General features: G+C 43.4%; 1 protein-coding gene across 1 annotated transcript; it reads right to left on the bottom strand.

Moving 5' to 3' along the window:
* Window positions 1-51: 51 nt before the first annotated feature.
* Window positions 52-14,372, bottom strand: LOC145656080 (IgGFc-binding protein-like; the record flags this gene model as incomplete). Its single annotated transcript, XM_081709500.1, has 41 exons — window positions 52-178; window positions 268-461; window positions 545-619; window positions 1,344-1,485; window positions 1,604-1,806; window positions 2,208-2,377; window positions 2,630-2,737; window positions 2,920-3,063; window positions 3,480-3,625; window positions 3,766-3,890; window positions 4,082-4,198; window positions 4,281-4,419; window positions 4,530-4,726; window positions 4,912-5,053; window positions 5,154-5,292; window positions 5,407-5,535; window positions 5,622-5,770; window positions 5,871-6,115; window positions 6,320-6,461; window positions 6,551-6,744; window positions 6,828-6,902; window positions 7,627-7,768; window positions 7,887-8,089; window positions 8,491-8,660; window positions 8,913-9,020; window positions 9,203-9,346; window positions 9,763-9,908; window positions 10,049-10,173; window positions 10,365-10,481; window positions 10,564-10,702; window positions 10,813-11,009; window positions 11,195-11,336; window positions 11,437-11,575; window positions 11,690-11,818; window positions 11,905-12,053; window positions 12,154-12,398; window positions 12,603-12,744; window positions 12,834-13,027; window positions 13,111-13,185; window positions 13,910-14,051; window positions 14,170-14,372. Coding segments are annotated over 41 exons (6,153 nt in total), but the record flags the coding sequence as incomplete, so codon positions are not given.
* Window positions 14,373-14,609: the final 237 nt, after the last annotated feature.

The raw sequence follows: 14,609 nt of genomic DNA, 5'->3' as shown, positions 1-14,609 counted from the left end.
CCAGCATCTCCACTGGAAGATATATTGCCACAACACCTTTAGGATAGCAACCATGGACTCCTCCCACTTGTAGACATTCTTCCGTGGGGTCACAGGTGTTGTCTACACAGCTCAAAGTGTAATTGCCGGCACAGCGGCACAGCTTGGAGCAGTCATTCCCAAAGACGAGCTCTCCAGGCTGAAAAAAAGACATAGAAGTTACATTTATGGGTCTAGGAATGCATCTTCCAAGACTGGATCCATTTTTTTCATAATCAGTCCATGTACCTCATAGTAGTTGTTGTCATCATCCAGACATCCACACTGCTCAATGGGAATACATCGTTTCCCCCGGAACACAAAACCTGGTTTGCAGAAGCAGCCGCTGATACAAGAGCCAGTGCAGTTGGTGGAGGGCTCTTTACAGCTGGGAATGCAAGCTGGACCACACTCTATGTACTCAGAATCAGGAGGGCACTTCACTATTTGTAGAAAAGAACAGGGTGGTTAGGACATGTTCATATGCCTTGATGCACTAGACAGAGGAGAATAAGATGCAGTTCACCTGGTGGTGTAGTTGGTATCGGAGCAGTTGGTTTCGGTGTAGTGGTTGTGGGGGGCTTTGATGTAGTGTGTCCATCTGTAGGTCAGGATTATAAAACAGTGGTGAAACCACACTTAAGTTGCAAGCGGTTTAGTATTCGTTGATTAGCTGCTGGTGATCTTCAGACCGAAGTGTAGGAGATACTGTACTTCCACTTCAGGGAATGACATCATAATATATCTATATACTTGGTTGTTTTTGTGTAGTTGTGCATATATATGTATGTTTGTCTAAATACACCAGAGATGGTCACTTGAGTCAGCTGCTCAAATTCCACTAGCTACACAGCTTGCGGATGGGATGAAAAGTATCCTACTCAGCTGCCTTGATTGACAGCTAATAAATGCTTGATCTAGTAAGCTCCATATAATTTGAAACAATGTCTAGCTTTTCTAGCTAGTTACATGCTCCATTGTCCAACGAGCATTTTCTTTTTAGCTAGCTAATGTTAGGTTGCAGTCCAGTGGAAATGTAACATTTGTTTTCAGGCACTGTTCCACGTATTTGCGACTGAGAAGGCATGTTAGCAACCTCATAAATAAATGAGACTATAAACCTTAAACAATGAGACTAAACAGAAAATATCAAACGTAGACTTGAGACTCTATTCAATCTCTCCAAAGACTCGAGACTTGACTCAGACTTGCACTCCAGAGACATGAGGCTTGACTCAGACTCGTACAAAGTGACATGTAAACATCTGCTATATGCAAATATTTCGTTACTTTAACAAGTGCATGGTCTATGTGAGTTGTTGTACCATTTGGTTTGCAGACAAACTCTCCATCCTGCAGTTGGCAGGTCTCTGTAGGGAGGCAGCTGGTGTTGTAGCACTGGATGATTCTTCCACCCAGACACACACACTGGTGCTCACAGCCCTCCAGATACCAGCTCTCATTCACCTAAACCACACAAATAAGCAGGGACTGAGATTATATTGGAGGGGATAGGAATCATTTTTGCCGCTGACTAGTGAACCTCCAACTTTTTCTGTATAACTGATGTGCGTGAGACACTCACAGGGTGGTAGGAACCGATAGTGTCCACACAGCCACAGTCTTTGAGAGGCACACACTTGTTGTTGCTCAGCACAAAGCCAGGGTTACATTCACAGCCTTCAACACACTTCTCACCACAGCCAGGAGGACCACTCACACCCACACATGTTTCTGGACATGAACTCACACACATGGAGTAGTGACTGTTAGGAGGACAAACCAGAGCTGTGGAGAACAAAGACAGAAAAAGTCACCTTACCACACGAGACAGATACAAGTCAGTGGGTAATTTTGGCGCATGTCTGACTTTCTAAGTATTTGAAGTGCAATGCTGTTAGAAAGAGCTTACAGCTTTAACTCTCATAAAAACCCCAAGAGACAAGACACTTACTCAGGAATAATGATAAGCAGTTAAAGAATTGTTAAAATTATTTGGTTAAAGCAGAGTAAGTATTTGGAAGAAAGATTCAATACCTTTTAGGCAAAATAACACATCATATAAAGTGTTCGGTATGAAAAACGCATTTTGCAGCTGGCCTTCAGCTTAGTAAATGAAGAAACAGGAATATGAATATGTATACAAGTGTACAAGTACACCCGTGAATGATGTGTGGGATGAGACTCACGGCAGAAGTCTGGTTCTCGCCATTGGTGGATTGGTGCCCCAGCACTGAGACAAGCATCAGTGTAGGCCTGGAGCTGGTCACACAGGGTTTGCTGGAGTCCCTGATAGCGGCACATGTCAAACACACAGCTCTGGAAGAACGGCAGAGGGTCCACCACCTTTATACAGTCCCTATGAGTGTGAGGAAGGGAAAGGAGGTGAGAGGGAGAGAGAAATTTAAAAAGGGACAAGGATTGCTATATGTGTTCTCCCTGATAAATGAGCCCCTGACTGTGGTGCTATTAGCACTCAACTCTACCTGCTTTACCAGGTGAGCTACAGGATCACCGAGGACATGAATCTAAAAAATAATTTATTCTGGAGTAGAAGGCAGTGTAAAAGACAGGACGAATTTCAGCAGGTGCTCCATGGGAATGTTCCTACCTGAATGGTCCACTAGTGTCAGTGATTTTTCCACATTTCTCTGGTTTAGACACTTCAGCCTCAAGGCTGGGGTCACATGGTGGGTCAGGACCAATATCAGGCTTGCATCTAAAAATACAACATCAAAGATACTCAGAAAATCTTCTGTACATAAATTAACATGGTGTGAGCAAAAGATTTTAAATGTTTTAAATTAAACAACATGATAGTGCTATGATTAATACAAGCTTATTGGGTTGATTATTGTCTTATTGTCTTTAACAGAGGAAAACACAAAAAAAGAGACTAACGTGTCATCCTCGTCTTTATCGGTTTGCCAGCTGTTGCCAAATTGATCTGAGCTGCCAGTCAGGGATCCATCTGGTTTGGTAAAATCATTGTTGGGGTTTCCACTGTAGTCCCCACACAAACCACACATCTGCTCAAAGTAGGTACTGAGAGAGAAAGAGAAAAAGAGAAATAATAACATGATTTTTTTCAATATTTATAGTACCAAGACTTAAACCTGATATGGACTTCATTGTCATTTTTTTAAAAATGCATTAATGGTGCTAATGAGTAAGTATTTGGGATGTGTCCAAAATGATTACACATCAACTCATCTGAAACACTAAGAGATAAATAGTAACTTGGTGATGCTGCTTTCTTGCTGACAGCATTTAACTGCTGGCTCAACTAGATGATGTATTTGGCCACATCACTGGTCAAAGCACATCATTCCAAAAGACGCAATAATGTCTAAAGTAAAAGAATCATATTGTATTGGTTTTGTTGGTCTCAGAGTCTATACAATCGCAAAGCTAAAAGTGCACCATACTCCAGTATCTATAGCACATGTCTGCCGCAGTACCTGGGCACTGTGATCTTAGCATAGTGGTTACCATCCCACCGCACCTCCAGGCCAAAGGGTGTGGTGAGGATGACATACTGCCCAGCCAAGGTTAGAGAGATTAGAGGAGAGGGGGAATGAGGGAGGGCTACTCTCCGTCCATTCACCTGAAAATGATGGAAAACCAATAAACAATTTACAACAAATACCAGCTTTGCTAAGACAGACATGAAGACTTATTTCATTCACACAATTAAGATCAACAGAGATGTTGCATGAAAATGGGTTTCCAGTAGTTCAAGCTAACCAGTGTGATTCTGCTCTTCATCATTGTCACAGTGATGCCGTTGACAGTCACGTACAACTTCCTGAGGTAAGATACGCCAGACACTCCTCTCTCCTCATTCTTCCCCTCCACAGAGAACCAGGGCCCTGCACAACACAGAACAAAAACTGTAATCACTGTACGTTTATAATGTACAAGTGTTCAAAGCAATATGCCACATCTTTTTTGGTTTACATGTTATACATTTTTAAATACCAATGGTAACCAATTCACACCCAAATGCAGGAATATACAGCATTCTGTTACATTTTTACATAGATCCATGGCCTCTACTCACCAGTGTTGTTTCTGCAGGTGCGGGCCAGCGTGTAGGTGCAGGTACCCATGAAAGAGTAGTATTTACCATCAAAGGTGTTGTAATGAGGGTCACCCGAGATGATGCAGTCCTGAGAACCTACGTGAGACCAAAGGACAGATGACCTCACCCACCTCAGAATCTAAACCTGTTTATTTATTTCAAGTTTTTATTTACTGACCAACTGGGTAACAGCCTATTTGTCCTCCCTGCACACCACACTGCTGCATGGGAGGGCATTCAGCAGCACTGCAGGTGACGAATGGAGGATCACACCTGCACAGCAGCTCACAGTCCTTAGTGTAGAACTCCTCATCTGGCTAATGTCCACAGAGAGAAGGCAGGACATTGGCGACAAATGTCTGATACATTCATATGCTGAGGTACTAAAGATGCTGACTACGACCCAGTAACACTCGTACATATTCACCTTGTAGTACTGTCCATTATAATTGCAGCCACATGTGTCTTTTTTCACACATTTGCCAGCACTGAGTATGTATCCAGGGTCACACACACATCCCTCAGAACAGGGTCCAGTACACTGGCTGGGTGGGGGAGGGGTACAGGAGGGCTGACAAGGTCGGACACAGGGGTCATAGTGGCTGTTGGGTGGGCATTGGAGAGCTAAAATAAAGAATGTACAGTGTGACTGTGGTAATCACACTTAAGAGAGAATGAATAACACCAAATATATACACTATGTATTCACATTACATTCTACAATGTAGTGTCTGATTAGAGGAAAATATAGGACCTCATCATCTTGTGTATATAAAGTGCAGAGTGCGATGTAATTGTATGTGACTTACGGCAGAAGGTGGTGTTTCTCCAGGGACCGATGTTGACTCCGCGATCCTGACACTCGTTGACGTAGGCTTCAATGGCCTCACACAAGGCAGAGTGAGGGCCGTCCAGCGCACACAGATCAAACACACAGTTTTTGAAGAAACTCTACGCAAACACAGATTTTTGATATAAAGAACATGATTAATGTTAAATGACTAAAGATGTTAAGTACTCAGCTGACAATGGCCTGGTCTGAATAACTCACATTGGGATTGACTCTTGGGTGACAGACAGCGAATGGGCCTTTGCTGTCCAGTATGATTCCACAGTAGGCGGGACTCTCATAAAGGTCCTGCTCAGCATCTGTGCATCCAGGGTCTGGACCGACGGGGCTCTTATTGCAGCTGAGGAGCAAATGAAGACAAGAGTCAGTTGTCTTCCAGCCCCATGATCAGTTACCGGAGGGAATAAGGAATGACGGATTCCTCGGTATGTACAGTACGATATCGGTGACTCACTCAGGGTCTGTGTTCCAGCTGTTACCAAAATCAGTTGGACTGTTGACCAGTTCACCGGTGGGAGTACGGAAGTCATCTTTAAAGTCGCCATTATAGTCGCCACACAGGCCGCACAGCCTGTCCTGGTAGCTGCACATACATGCAAGTGCAACGCATGAGTAAGATGCACTGGATTCACAGTGCAATGATCATTCTCAGTTTTACACAACACTCACTCTTTGATGACTTTGATGTCCATGTAGTGGTTTCCATCATAGCGAACTGTCACACCAAAGTTCAAGGTTACACTATAGAGTGTCCCAGATTGAAAGACGTCCACTCCAGGAGCAGGGCTTAGAGGAATGTTCACAGTGGTTCCATTCAGCTGAGAGACCAGATGGAAACCAGTAGTAAGAAGATTTCCTATTTACAACATACCTGCAGAACCCACCTTTTCTACATCAGTTCTCTTTTTGCTTACTGACCTGCACGACTCCTCCTTTCAAGATGGACACCTTCACTCCTAGAACGTGGACGTGGACAGCACTCACGTAGCTGACGGTGGGGACATTGTAACGATTCTCATTGTCAGTATAAACAGCAAAGTAAGGCACATCTGTGCTGTTGCAAGGCTCAGACATCAAGTAGGTGCAGTTGCCCATGAAGTCATAACTGCGTTTGTCAAAGGTGGAGTAGTGGGGATCACCCGAGGCAATACAGGTGGAGGTGTCTGTAGAGATTAAAAACAACAACAACAACAACAACAAGTCTTAAAAACAACAACAAGTCTTACAGGCCTGATTTACATACGCTAATAAAACACACATGTGCTTTGCTTTTGATCTGTCTGAATCCAAAAATTAATCATAGTATATTAAGGCTAGAAGGTTAACATATGCCAGCATCTCCACTGGAAGATATATTGCCACAACACCTTTAGGATAGCAACCATGGACTCCTCCCACTTGTAGACATTCTTCCGTGGGGTCACAGGTGTTGTCTACACAGCTCAAAGTGTAATTGCCGGCACAGCGGCACAGCTTGGAGCAGTCATTCCCAAAGACGAGCTCTCCAGGCTGAAAAAAAGACATAGAAGTTACATTTATGGGTCTAGGAATGCATCTTCCAAGACTGGATCCATTTTTTTCATAATCAGTCCATGTACCTCATAGTAGTTGTTGTCATCATCCAGACATCCACACTGCTCAATGGGAATACATCGTTTCCCCCGGAACACAAAACCTGGTTTGCAGAAGCAGCCGCTGATACAAGAGCCAGTGCAGTTGGTGGAGGGCTCTTTACAGCTGGGAATGCAAGCTGGACCACACTCTATGTACTCAGAATCAGGAGGGCACTTCACTATTTGTAGAAAAGAACAGGGTGGTTAGGACATGTTCATATGCCTTGATGCACTAGACAGAGGAGAATAAGATGCAGTTCACCTGGTGGTGTAGTTGGTATCGGAGCAGTTGGTTTCGGTGTAGTGGTTGTGGGGGGCTTTGATGTAGTGTGTCCATCTGTAGGTCAGGATTATAAAACAGTGGTGAAACCACACTTAAGTTGCAAGCGGTTTAGTATTCGTTGATTAGCTGCTGGTGATCTTCAGACCGAAGTGTAGGAGATACTGTACTTCCACTTCAGGGAATGACATCATAATATATCTATATACTTGGTTGTTTTTGTGTAGTTGTGCATATATATGTATGTTTGTCTAAATACACCAGAGATGGTCACTTGAGTCAGCTGCTCAAATTCCACTAGCTACACAGCTTGCGGATGGGATGAAAAGTATCCTACTCAGCTGCCTTGATTGACAGCTAATAAATGCTTGATCTAGTAAGCTCCATATAATTTGAAACAATGTCTAGCTTTTCTAGCTAGTTACATGCTCCATTGTCCAACGAGCATTTTCTTTTTAGCTAGCTAATGTTAGGTTGCAGTCCAGTGGAAATGTAACATTTGTTTTCAGGCACTGTTCCACGTATTTGCGACTGAGAAGGCATGTTAGCAACCTCATAAATAAATGAGACTATAAACCTTAAACAATGAGACTAAACAGAAAATATCAAACGTAGACTTGAGACTCTATTCAATCTCTCCAAAGACTCGAGACTTGACTCAGACTTGCACTCCAGAGACATGAGGCTTGACTCAGACTCGTACAAAGTGACATGTAAACATCTGCTATATGCAAATATTTCGTTACTTTAACAAGTGCATGGTCTATGTGAGTTGTTGTACCATTTGGTTTGCAGACAAACTCTCCATCCTGCAGTTGGCAGGTCTCTGTAGGGAGGCAGCTGGTGTTGTAGCACTGGATGATTCTTCCACCCAGACACACACACTGGTGCTCACAGCCCTCCAGATACCAGCTCTCATTCACCTAAACCACACAAATAAGCAGGGACTGAGATTATATTGGAGGGGATAGGAATCATTTTTGCCGCTGACTAGTGAACCTCCAACTTTTTCTGTATAACTGATGTGCGTGAGACACTCACAGGGTGGTAGGAACCGATAGTGTCCACACAGCCACAGTCTTTGAGAGGCACACACTTGTTGTTGCTCAGCACAAAGCCAGGGTTACATTCACAGCCTTCAACACACTTCTCACCACAGCCAGGAGGACCACTCACACCCACACATGTTTCTGGACATGAACTCACACACATGGAGTAGTGACTGTTAGGAGGACAAACCAGAGCTGTGGAGAACAAAGACAGAAAAAGTCACCTTACCACACGAGACAGATACAAGTCAGTGGGTAATTTTGGCGCATGTCTGACTTTCTAAGTATTTGAAGTGCAATGCTGTTAGAAAGAGCTTACAGCTTTAACTCTCATAAAAACCCCAAGAGACAAGACACTTACTCAGGAATAATGATAAGCAGTTAAAGAATTGTTAAAATTATTTGGTTAAAGCAGAGTAAGTATTTGGAAGAAAGATTCAATACCTTTTAGGCAAAATAACACATCATATAAAGTGTTCGGTATGAAAAACGCATTTTGCAGCTGGCCTTCAGCTTAGTAAATGAAGAAACAGGAATATGAATATGTATACAAGTGTACAAGTACACCCGTGAATGATGTGTGGGATGAGACTCACGGCAGAAGTCTGGTTCTCGCCATTGGTGGATTGGTGCCCCAGCACTGAGACAAGCATCAGTGTAGGCCTGGAGCTGGTCACACAGGGTTTGCTGGAGTCCCTGATAGCGGCACATGTCAAACACACAGCTCTGGAAGAACGGCAGAGGGTCCACCACCTTTATACAGTCCCTATGAGTGTGAGGAAGGGAAAGGAGGTGAGAGGGAGAGAGAAATTTAAAAAGGGACAAGGATTGCTATATGTGTTCTCCCTGATAAATGAGCCCCTGACTGTGGTGCTATTAGCACTCAACTCTACCTGCTTTACCAGGTGAGCTACAGGATCACCGAGGACATGAATCTAAAAAATAATTTATTCTGGAGTAGAAGGCAGTGTAAAAGACAGGACGAATTTCAGCAGGTGCTCCATGGGAATGTTCCTACCTGAATGGTCCACTAGTGTCAGTGATTTTTCCACATTTCTCTGGTTTAGACACTTCAGCCTCAAGGCTGGGGTCACATGGTGGGTCAGGACCAATATCAGGCTTGCATCTAAAAATACAACATCAAAGATACTCAGAAAATCTTCTGTACATAAATTAACATGGTGTGAGCAAAAGATTTTAAATGTTTTAAATTAAACAACATGATAGTGCTATGATTAATACAAGCTTATTGGGTTGATTATTGTCTTATTGTCTTTAACAGAGGAAAACACAAAAAAAGAGACTAACGTGTCATCCTCGTCTTTATCGGTTTGCCAGCTGTTGCCAAATTGATCTGAGCTGCCAGTCAGGGATCCATCTGGTTTGGTAAAATCATTGTTGGGGTTTCCACTGTAGTCCCCACACAAACCACACATCTGCTCAAAGTAGGTACTGAGAGAGAAAGAGAAAAAGAGAAATAATAACATGATTTTTTTCAATATTTATAGTACCAAGACTTAAACCTGATATGGACTTCATTGTCATTTTTTTAAAAATGCATTAATGGTGCTAATGAGTAAGTATTTGGGATGTGTCCAAAATGATTACACATCAACTCATCTGAAACACTAAGAGATAAATAGTAACTTGGTGATGCTGCTTTCTTGCTGACAGCATTTAACTGCTGGCTCAACTAGATGATGTATTTGGCCACATCACTGGTCAAAGCACATCATTCCAAAAGACGCAATAATGTCTAAAGTAAAAGAATCATATTGTATTGGTTTTGTTGGTCTCAGAGTCTATACAATCGCAAAGCTAAAAGTGCACCATACTCCAGTATCTATAGCACATGTCTGCCGCAGTACCTGGGCACTGTGATCTTAGCATAGTGGTTACCATCCCACCGCACCTCCAGGCCAAAGGGTGTGGTGAGGATGACATACTGCCCAGCCAAGGTTAGAGAGATTAGAGGAGAGGGGGAATGAGGGAGGGCTACTCTCCGTCCATTCACCTGAAAATGATGGAAAACCAATAAACAATTTACAACAAATACCAGCTTTGCTAAGACAGACATGAAGACTTATTTCATTCACACAATTAAGATCAACAGAGATGTTGCATGAAAATGGGTTTCCAGTAGTTCAAGCTAACCAGTGTGATTCTGCTCTTCATCATTGTCACAGTGATGCCGTTGACAGTCACGTACAACTTCCTGAGGTAAGATACGCCAGACACTCCTCTCTCCTCATTCTTCCCCTCCACAGAGAACCAGGGCCCTGCACAACACAGAACAAAAACTGTAATCACTGTACGTTTATAATGTACAAGTGTTCAAAGCAATATGCCACATCTTTTTTGGTTTACATGTTATACATTTTTAAATACCAATGGTAACCAATTCACACCCAAATGCAGGAATATACAGCATTCTGTTACATTTTTACATAGATCCATGGCCTCTACTCACCAGTGTTGTTTCTGCAGGTGCGGGCCAGCGTGTAGGTGCAGGTACCCATGAAAGAGTAGTATTTACCATCAAAGGTGTTGTAATGAGGGTCACCCGAGATGATGCAGTCCTGAGAACCTACGTGAGACCAAAGGACAGATGACCTCACCCACCTCAGAATCTAAACCTGTTTATTTATTTCAAGTTTTTATTTACTGACCAACTGGGTAACAGCCTATTTGTCCTCCCTGCACACCACACTGCTGCATGGGAGGGCATTCAGCAGCACTGCAGGTGACGAATGGAGGATCACACCTGCACAGCAGCTCACAGTCCTTAGTGTAGAACTCCTCATCTGGCTAATGTCCACAGAGAGAAGGCAGGACATTGGCGACAAATGTCTGATACATTCATATGCTGAGGTACTAAAGATGCTGACTACGACCCAGTAACACTCGTACATATTCACCTTGTAGTACTGTCCATTATAATTGCAGCCACATGTGTCTTTTTTCACACATTTGCCAGCACTGAGTATGTATCCAGGGTCACACACACATCCCTCAGAACAGGGTCCAGTACACTGGCTGGGTGGGGGAGGGGTACAGGAGGGCTGACAAGGTCGGACACAGGGGTCATAGTGGCTGTTGGGTGGGCATTGGAGAGCTAAAATAAAGAATGTACAGTGTGACTGTGGTAATCACACTTAAGAGAGAATGAATAACACCAAATATATACACTATGTATTCACATTACATTCTACAATGTAGTGTCTGATTAGAGGAAAATATAGGACCTCATCATCTTGTGTATATAAAGTGCAGAGTGCGATGTAATTGTATGTGACTTACGGCAGAAGGTGGTGTTTCTCCAGGGACCGATGTTGACTCCGCGATCCTGACACTCGTTGACGTAGGCTTCAATGGCCTCACACAAGGCAGAGTGAGGGCCGTCCAGCGCACACAGATCAAACACACAGTTTTTGAAGAAACTCTACGCAAACACAGATTTTTGATATAAAGAACATGATTAATGTTAAATGACTAAAGATGTTAAGTACTCAGCTGACAATGGCCTGGTCTGAATAACTCACATTGGGATTGACTCTTGGGTGACAGACAGCGAATGGGCCTTTGCTGTCCAGTATGATTCCACAGTAGGCGGGACTCTCATAAAGGTCCTGCTCAGCATCTGTGCATCCAGGGTCTGGACCGACGGGGCTCTTATTGCAGCTGAGGAGCAAATGAAGACAAGAGTCAGTTGTCTTCCAGCCCCATGATCAGTTACCGGAGGGAATAAGGAATGACGGATTCCTCGGTATGTACAGTACGATATCGGTGACTCACTCAGGGTCTGTGTTCCAGCTGTTACCAAAATCAGTTGGACTGTTGACCAGTTCACCGGTGGGAGTACGGAAGTCATCTTTAAAGTCGCCATTATAGTCGCCACACAGGCCGCACAGCCTGTCCTGGTAGCTGCACATACATGCAAGTGCAACGCATGAGTAAGATGCACTGGATTCACAGTGCAATGATCATTCTCAGTTTTACACAACACTCACTCTTTGATGACTTTGATGTCCATGTAGTGGTTTCCATCATAGCGAACTGTCACACCAAAGTTCAAGGTTACACTATAGAGTGTCCCAGATTGAAAGACGTCCACTCCAGGAGCAGGGCTTAGAGGAATGTTCACAGTGGTTCCATTCAGCTGAGAGACCAGATGGAAACCAGTAGTAAGAAGATTTCCTATTTACAACATACCTGCAGAACCCACCTTTTCTACATCAGTTCTCTTTTTGCTTACTGACCTGCACGACTCCTCCTTTCAAGATGGACACCTTCACTCCTAGAACGTGGACGTGGACAGCACTCACGTAGCTGACGGTGGGGACATTGTAACGATTCTCATTGTCAGTATAAACAGCAAAGTAAGGCACATCTGTGCTGTTGCAAGGCTCAGACATCAAGTAGGTGCAGTTGCCCATGAAGTCATAACTGCGTTTGTCAAAGGTGGAGTAGTGGGGATCACCCGAGGCAATACAGGTGGAGGTGTCTGTAGAGATTAAAAACAACAACAACAACAACAACAAGTCTTAAAAACAACAACAAGTCTTACAGGCCTGATTTACATACGCTAATAAAACACACATGTGCTTTGCTTTTGATCTGTCTGAATCCAAAAATTAATCATAGTATATTAAGGCTAGAAGGTTAACATATGCCAGCATCTCCACTGGAAGATATATTGCCACAACACCTTTAGGATAGCAACCATGGACTCCTCCCACTTGTAGACATTCTTCCGTGGGGTCACAGGTGTTGTCTACACAGCTCAAAGTGTAATTGCCGGCACAGCGGCACAGCTTGGAGCAGTCATTCCCAAAGACGAGCTCTCCAGGCTGAAAAAAAGACATAGAAGTTACATTTATGGGTCTAGGAATGCATCTTCCAAGACTGGATCCATTTTTTTCATAATCAGTCCATGTACCTCATAGTAGTTGTTGTCATCATCCAGACATCCACACTGCTCAATGGGAATACATCGTTTCCCCCGGAACACAAAACCTGGTTTGCAGAAGCAGCCGCTGATACAAGAGCCAGTGCAGTTGGTGGAGGGCTCTTTACAGCTGGGAATGCAAGCTGGACCACACTCTATGTACTCAGAATCAGGAGGGCACTTCACTATTTGTAGAAAAGAACAGGGTGGTTAGGACATGTTCATATGCCTTGATGCACTAGACAGAGGAGAATAAGATGCAGTTCACCTGGTGGTGTAGTTGGTATCGGAGCAGTTGGTTTCGGTGTAGTGGTTGTGGGGGGCTTTGATGTAGTGTGTCCATCTGTAGGTCAGGATTATAAAACAGTGGTGAAACCACACTTAAGTTGCAAGCGGTTTAGTATTCGTTGATTAGCTGCTGGTGATCTTCAGACCGAAGTGTAGGAGATACTGTACTTCCACTTCAGGGAATGACATCATAATATATCTATATACTTGGTTGTTTTTGTGTAGTTGTGCATATATATGTATGTTTGTCTAAATACACCAGAGATGGTCACTTGAGTCAGCTGCTCAAATTCCACTAGCTACACAGCTTGCGGATGGGATGAAAAGTATCCTACTCAGCTGCCTTGATTGACAGCTAATAAATGCTTGATCTAGTAAGCTCCATATAATTTGAAACAATGTCTAGCTTTTCTAGCTAGTTACATGCTCCATTGTCCAACGAGCATTTTCTTTTTAGCTAGCTAATGTTAGGTTGCAGTCCAGTGGAAATGTAACATTTGTTTTCAGGCACTGTTCCACGTATTTGCGACTGAGAAGGCATGTTAGCAACCTCATAAATAAATGAGACTATAAACCTTAAACAATGAGACTAAACAGAAAATATCAAACGTAGACTTGAGACTCTATTCAATCTCTCCAAAGACTCGAGACTTGACTCAGACTTGCACTCCAGAGACATGAGGCTTGACTCAGACTCGTACAAAGTGACATGTAAACATCTGCTATATGCAAATATTTCGTTACTTTAACAAGTGCATGGTCTATGTGAGTTGTTGTACCATTTGGTTTGCAGACAAACTCTCCATCCTGCAGTTGGCAGGTCTCTGTAGGGAGGCAGCTGGTGTTGTAGCACTGGATGATTCTTCCACCCAGACACACACACTGGTGCTCACAGCCCTCCAGATACCAGCTCTCATTCACCTAAACCACACAAATAAGCAGGGACTGAGATTATATTGGAGGGGATAGGAATCATTTTTGCCGCTGACTAGTGAACCTCCAACTTTTTCTGTATAACTGATGTGCGTGAGACACTCACAGGGTGGTAGGAACCGATAGTGTCCACACAGCCACAGTCTTTGAGAGGCACACACTTGTTGTTGCTCAGCACAAAGCCAGGGTTACATTCACAGCCTTCAACACACTTCTCACCACAGCCAGGAGGACCACTCACACCCACACATGTTTCTGGACATGAACTCACACACATGGAGTAGTGACTGTTAGGAGGACAAACCAGAGCTGTGGAGAACAAAGACAGAAAAAGTCACCTTACCACACGAGACAGATACAAGTCAGTGGGTAATTTTGGCGCATGTCTGACTTTCTAAGTATTTGAAGTGCAATGCTGTTAGAAAGAGCTTACAGCTTTAACTCTCATAAAAACCCCAAGAGACAAGACACTTACTCAGGAATAATGATAAGCAGTTAAAGAATTGTTAAAATTATTTGGTTAAAGCAGAGTAAGTATTTGGAAGA

Source organism: Electrophorus electricus, unplaced genomic scaffold (assembly GCF_041902795.1).
Source record: "Electrophorus electricus isolate QZ-2024a unplaced genomic scaffold, ASM4190279v1 Scaffold453, whole genome shotgun sequence".
Lineage (NCBI taxonomy): Eukaryota > Metazoa > Chordata > Actinopteri > Gymnotiformes > Gymnotidae > Electrophorus > Electrophorus electricus.
This window is presented reverse-complemented; position numbering and strand designations above follow the sequence as displayed.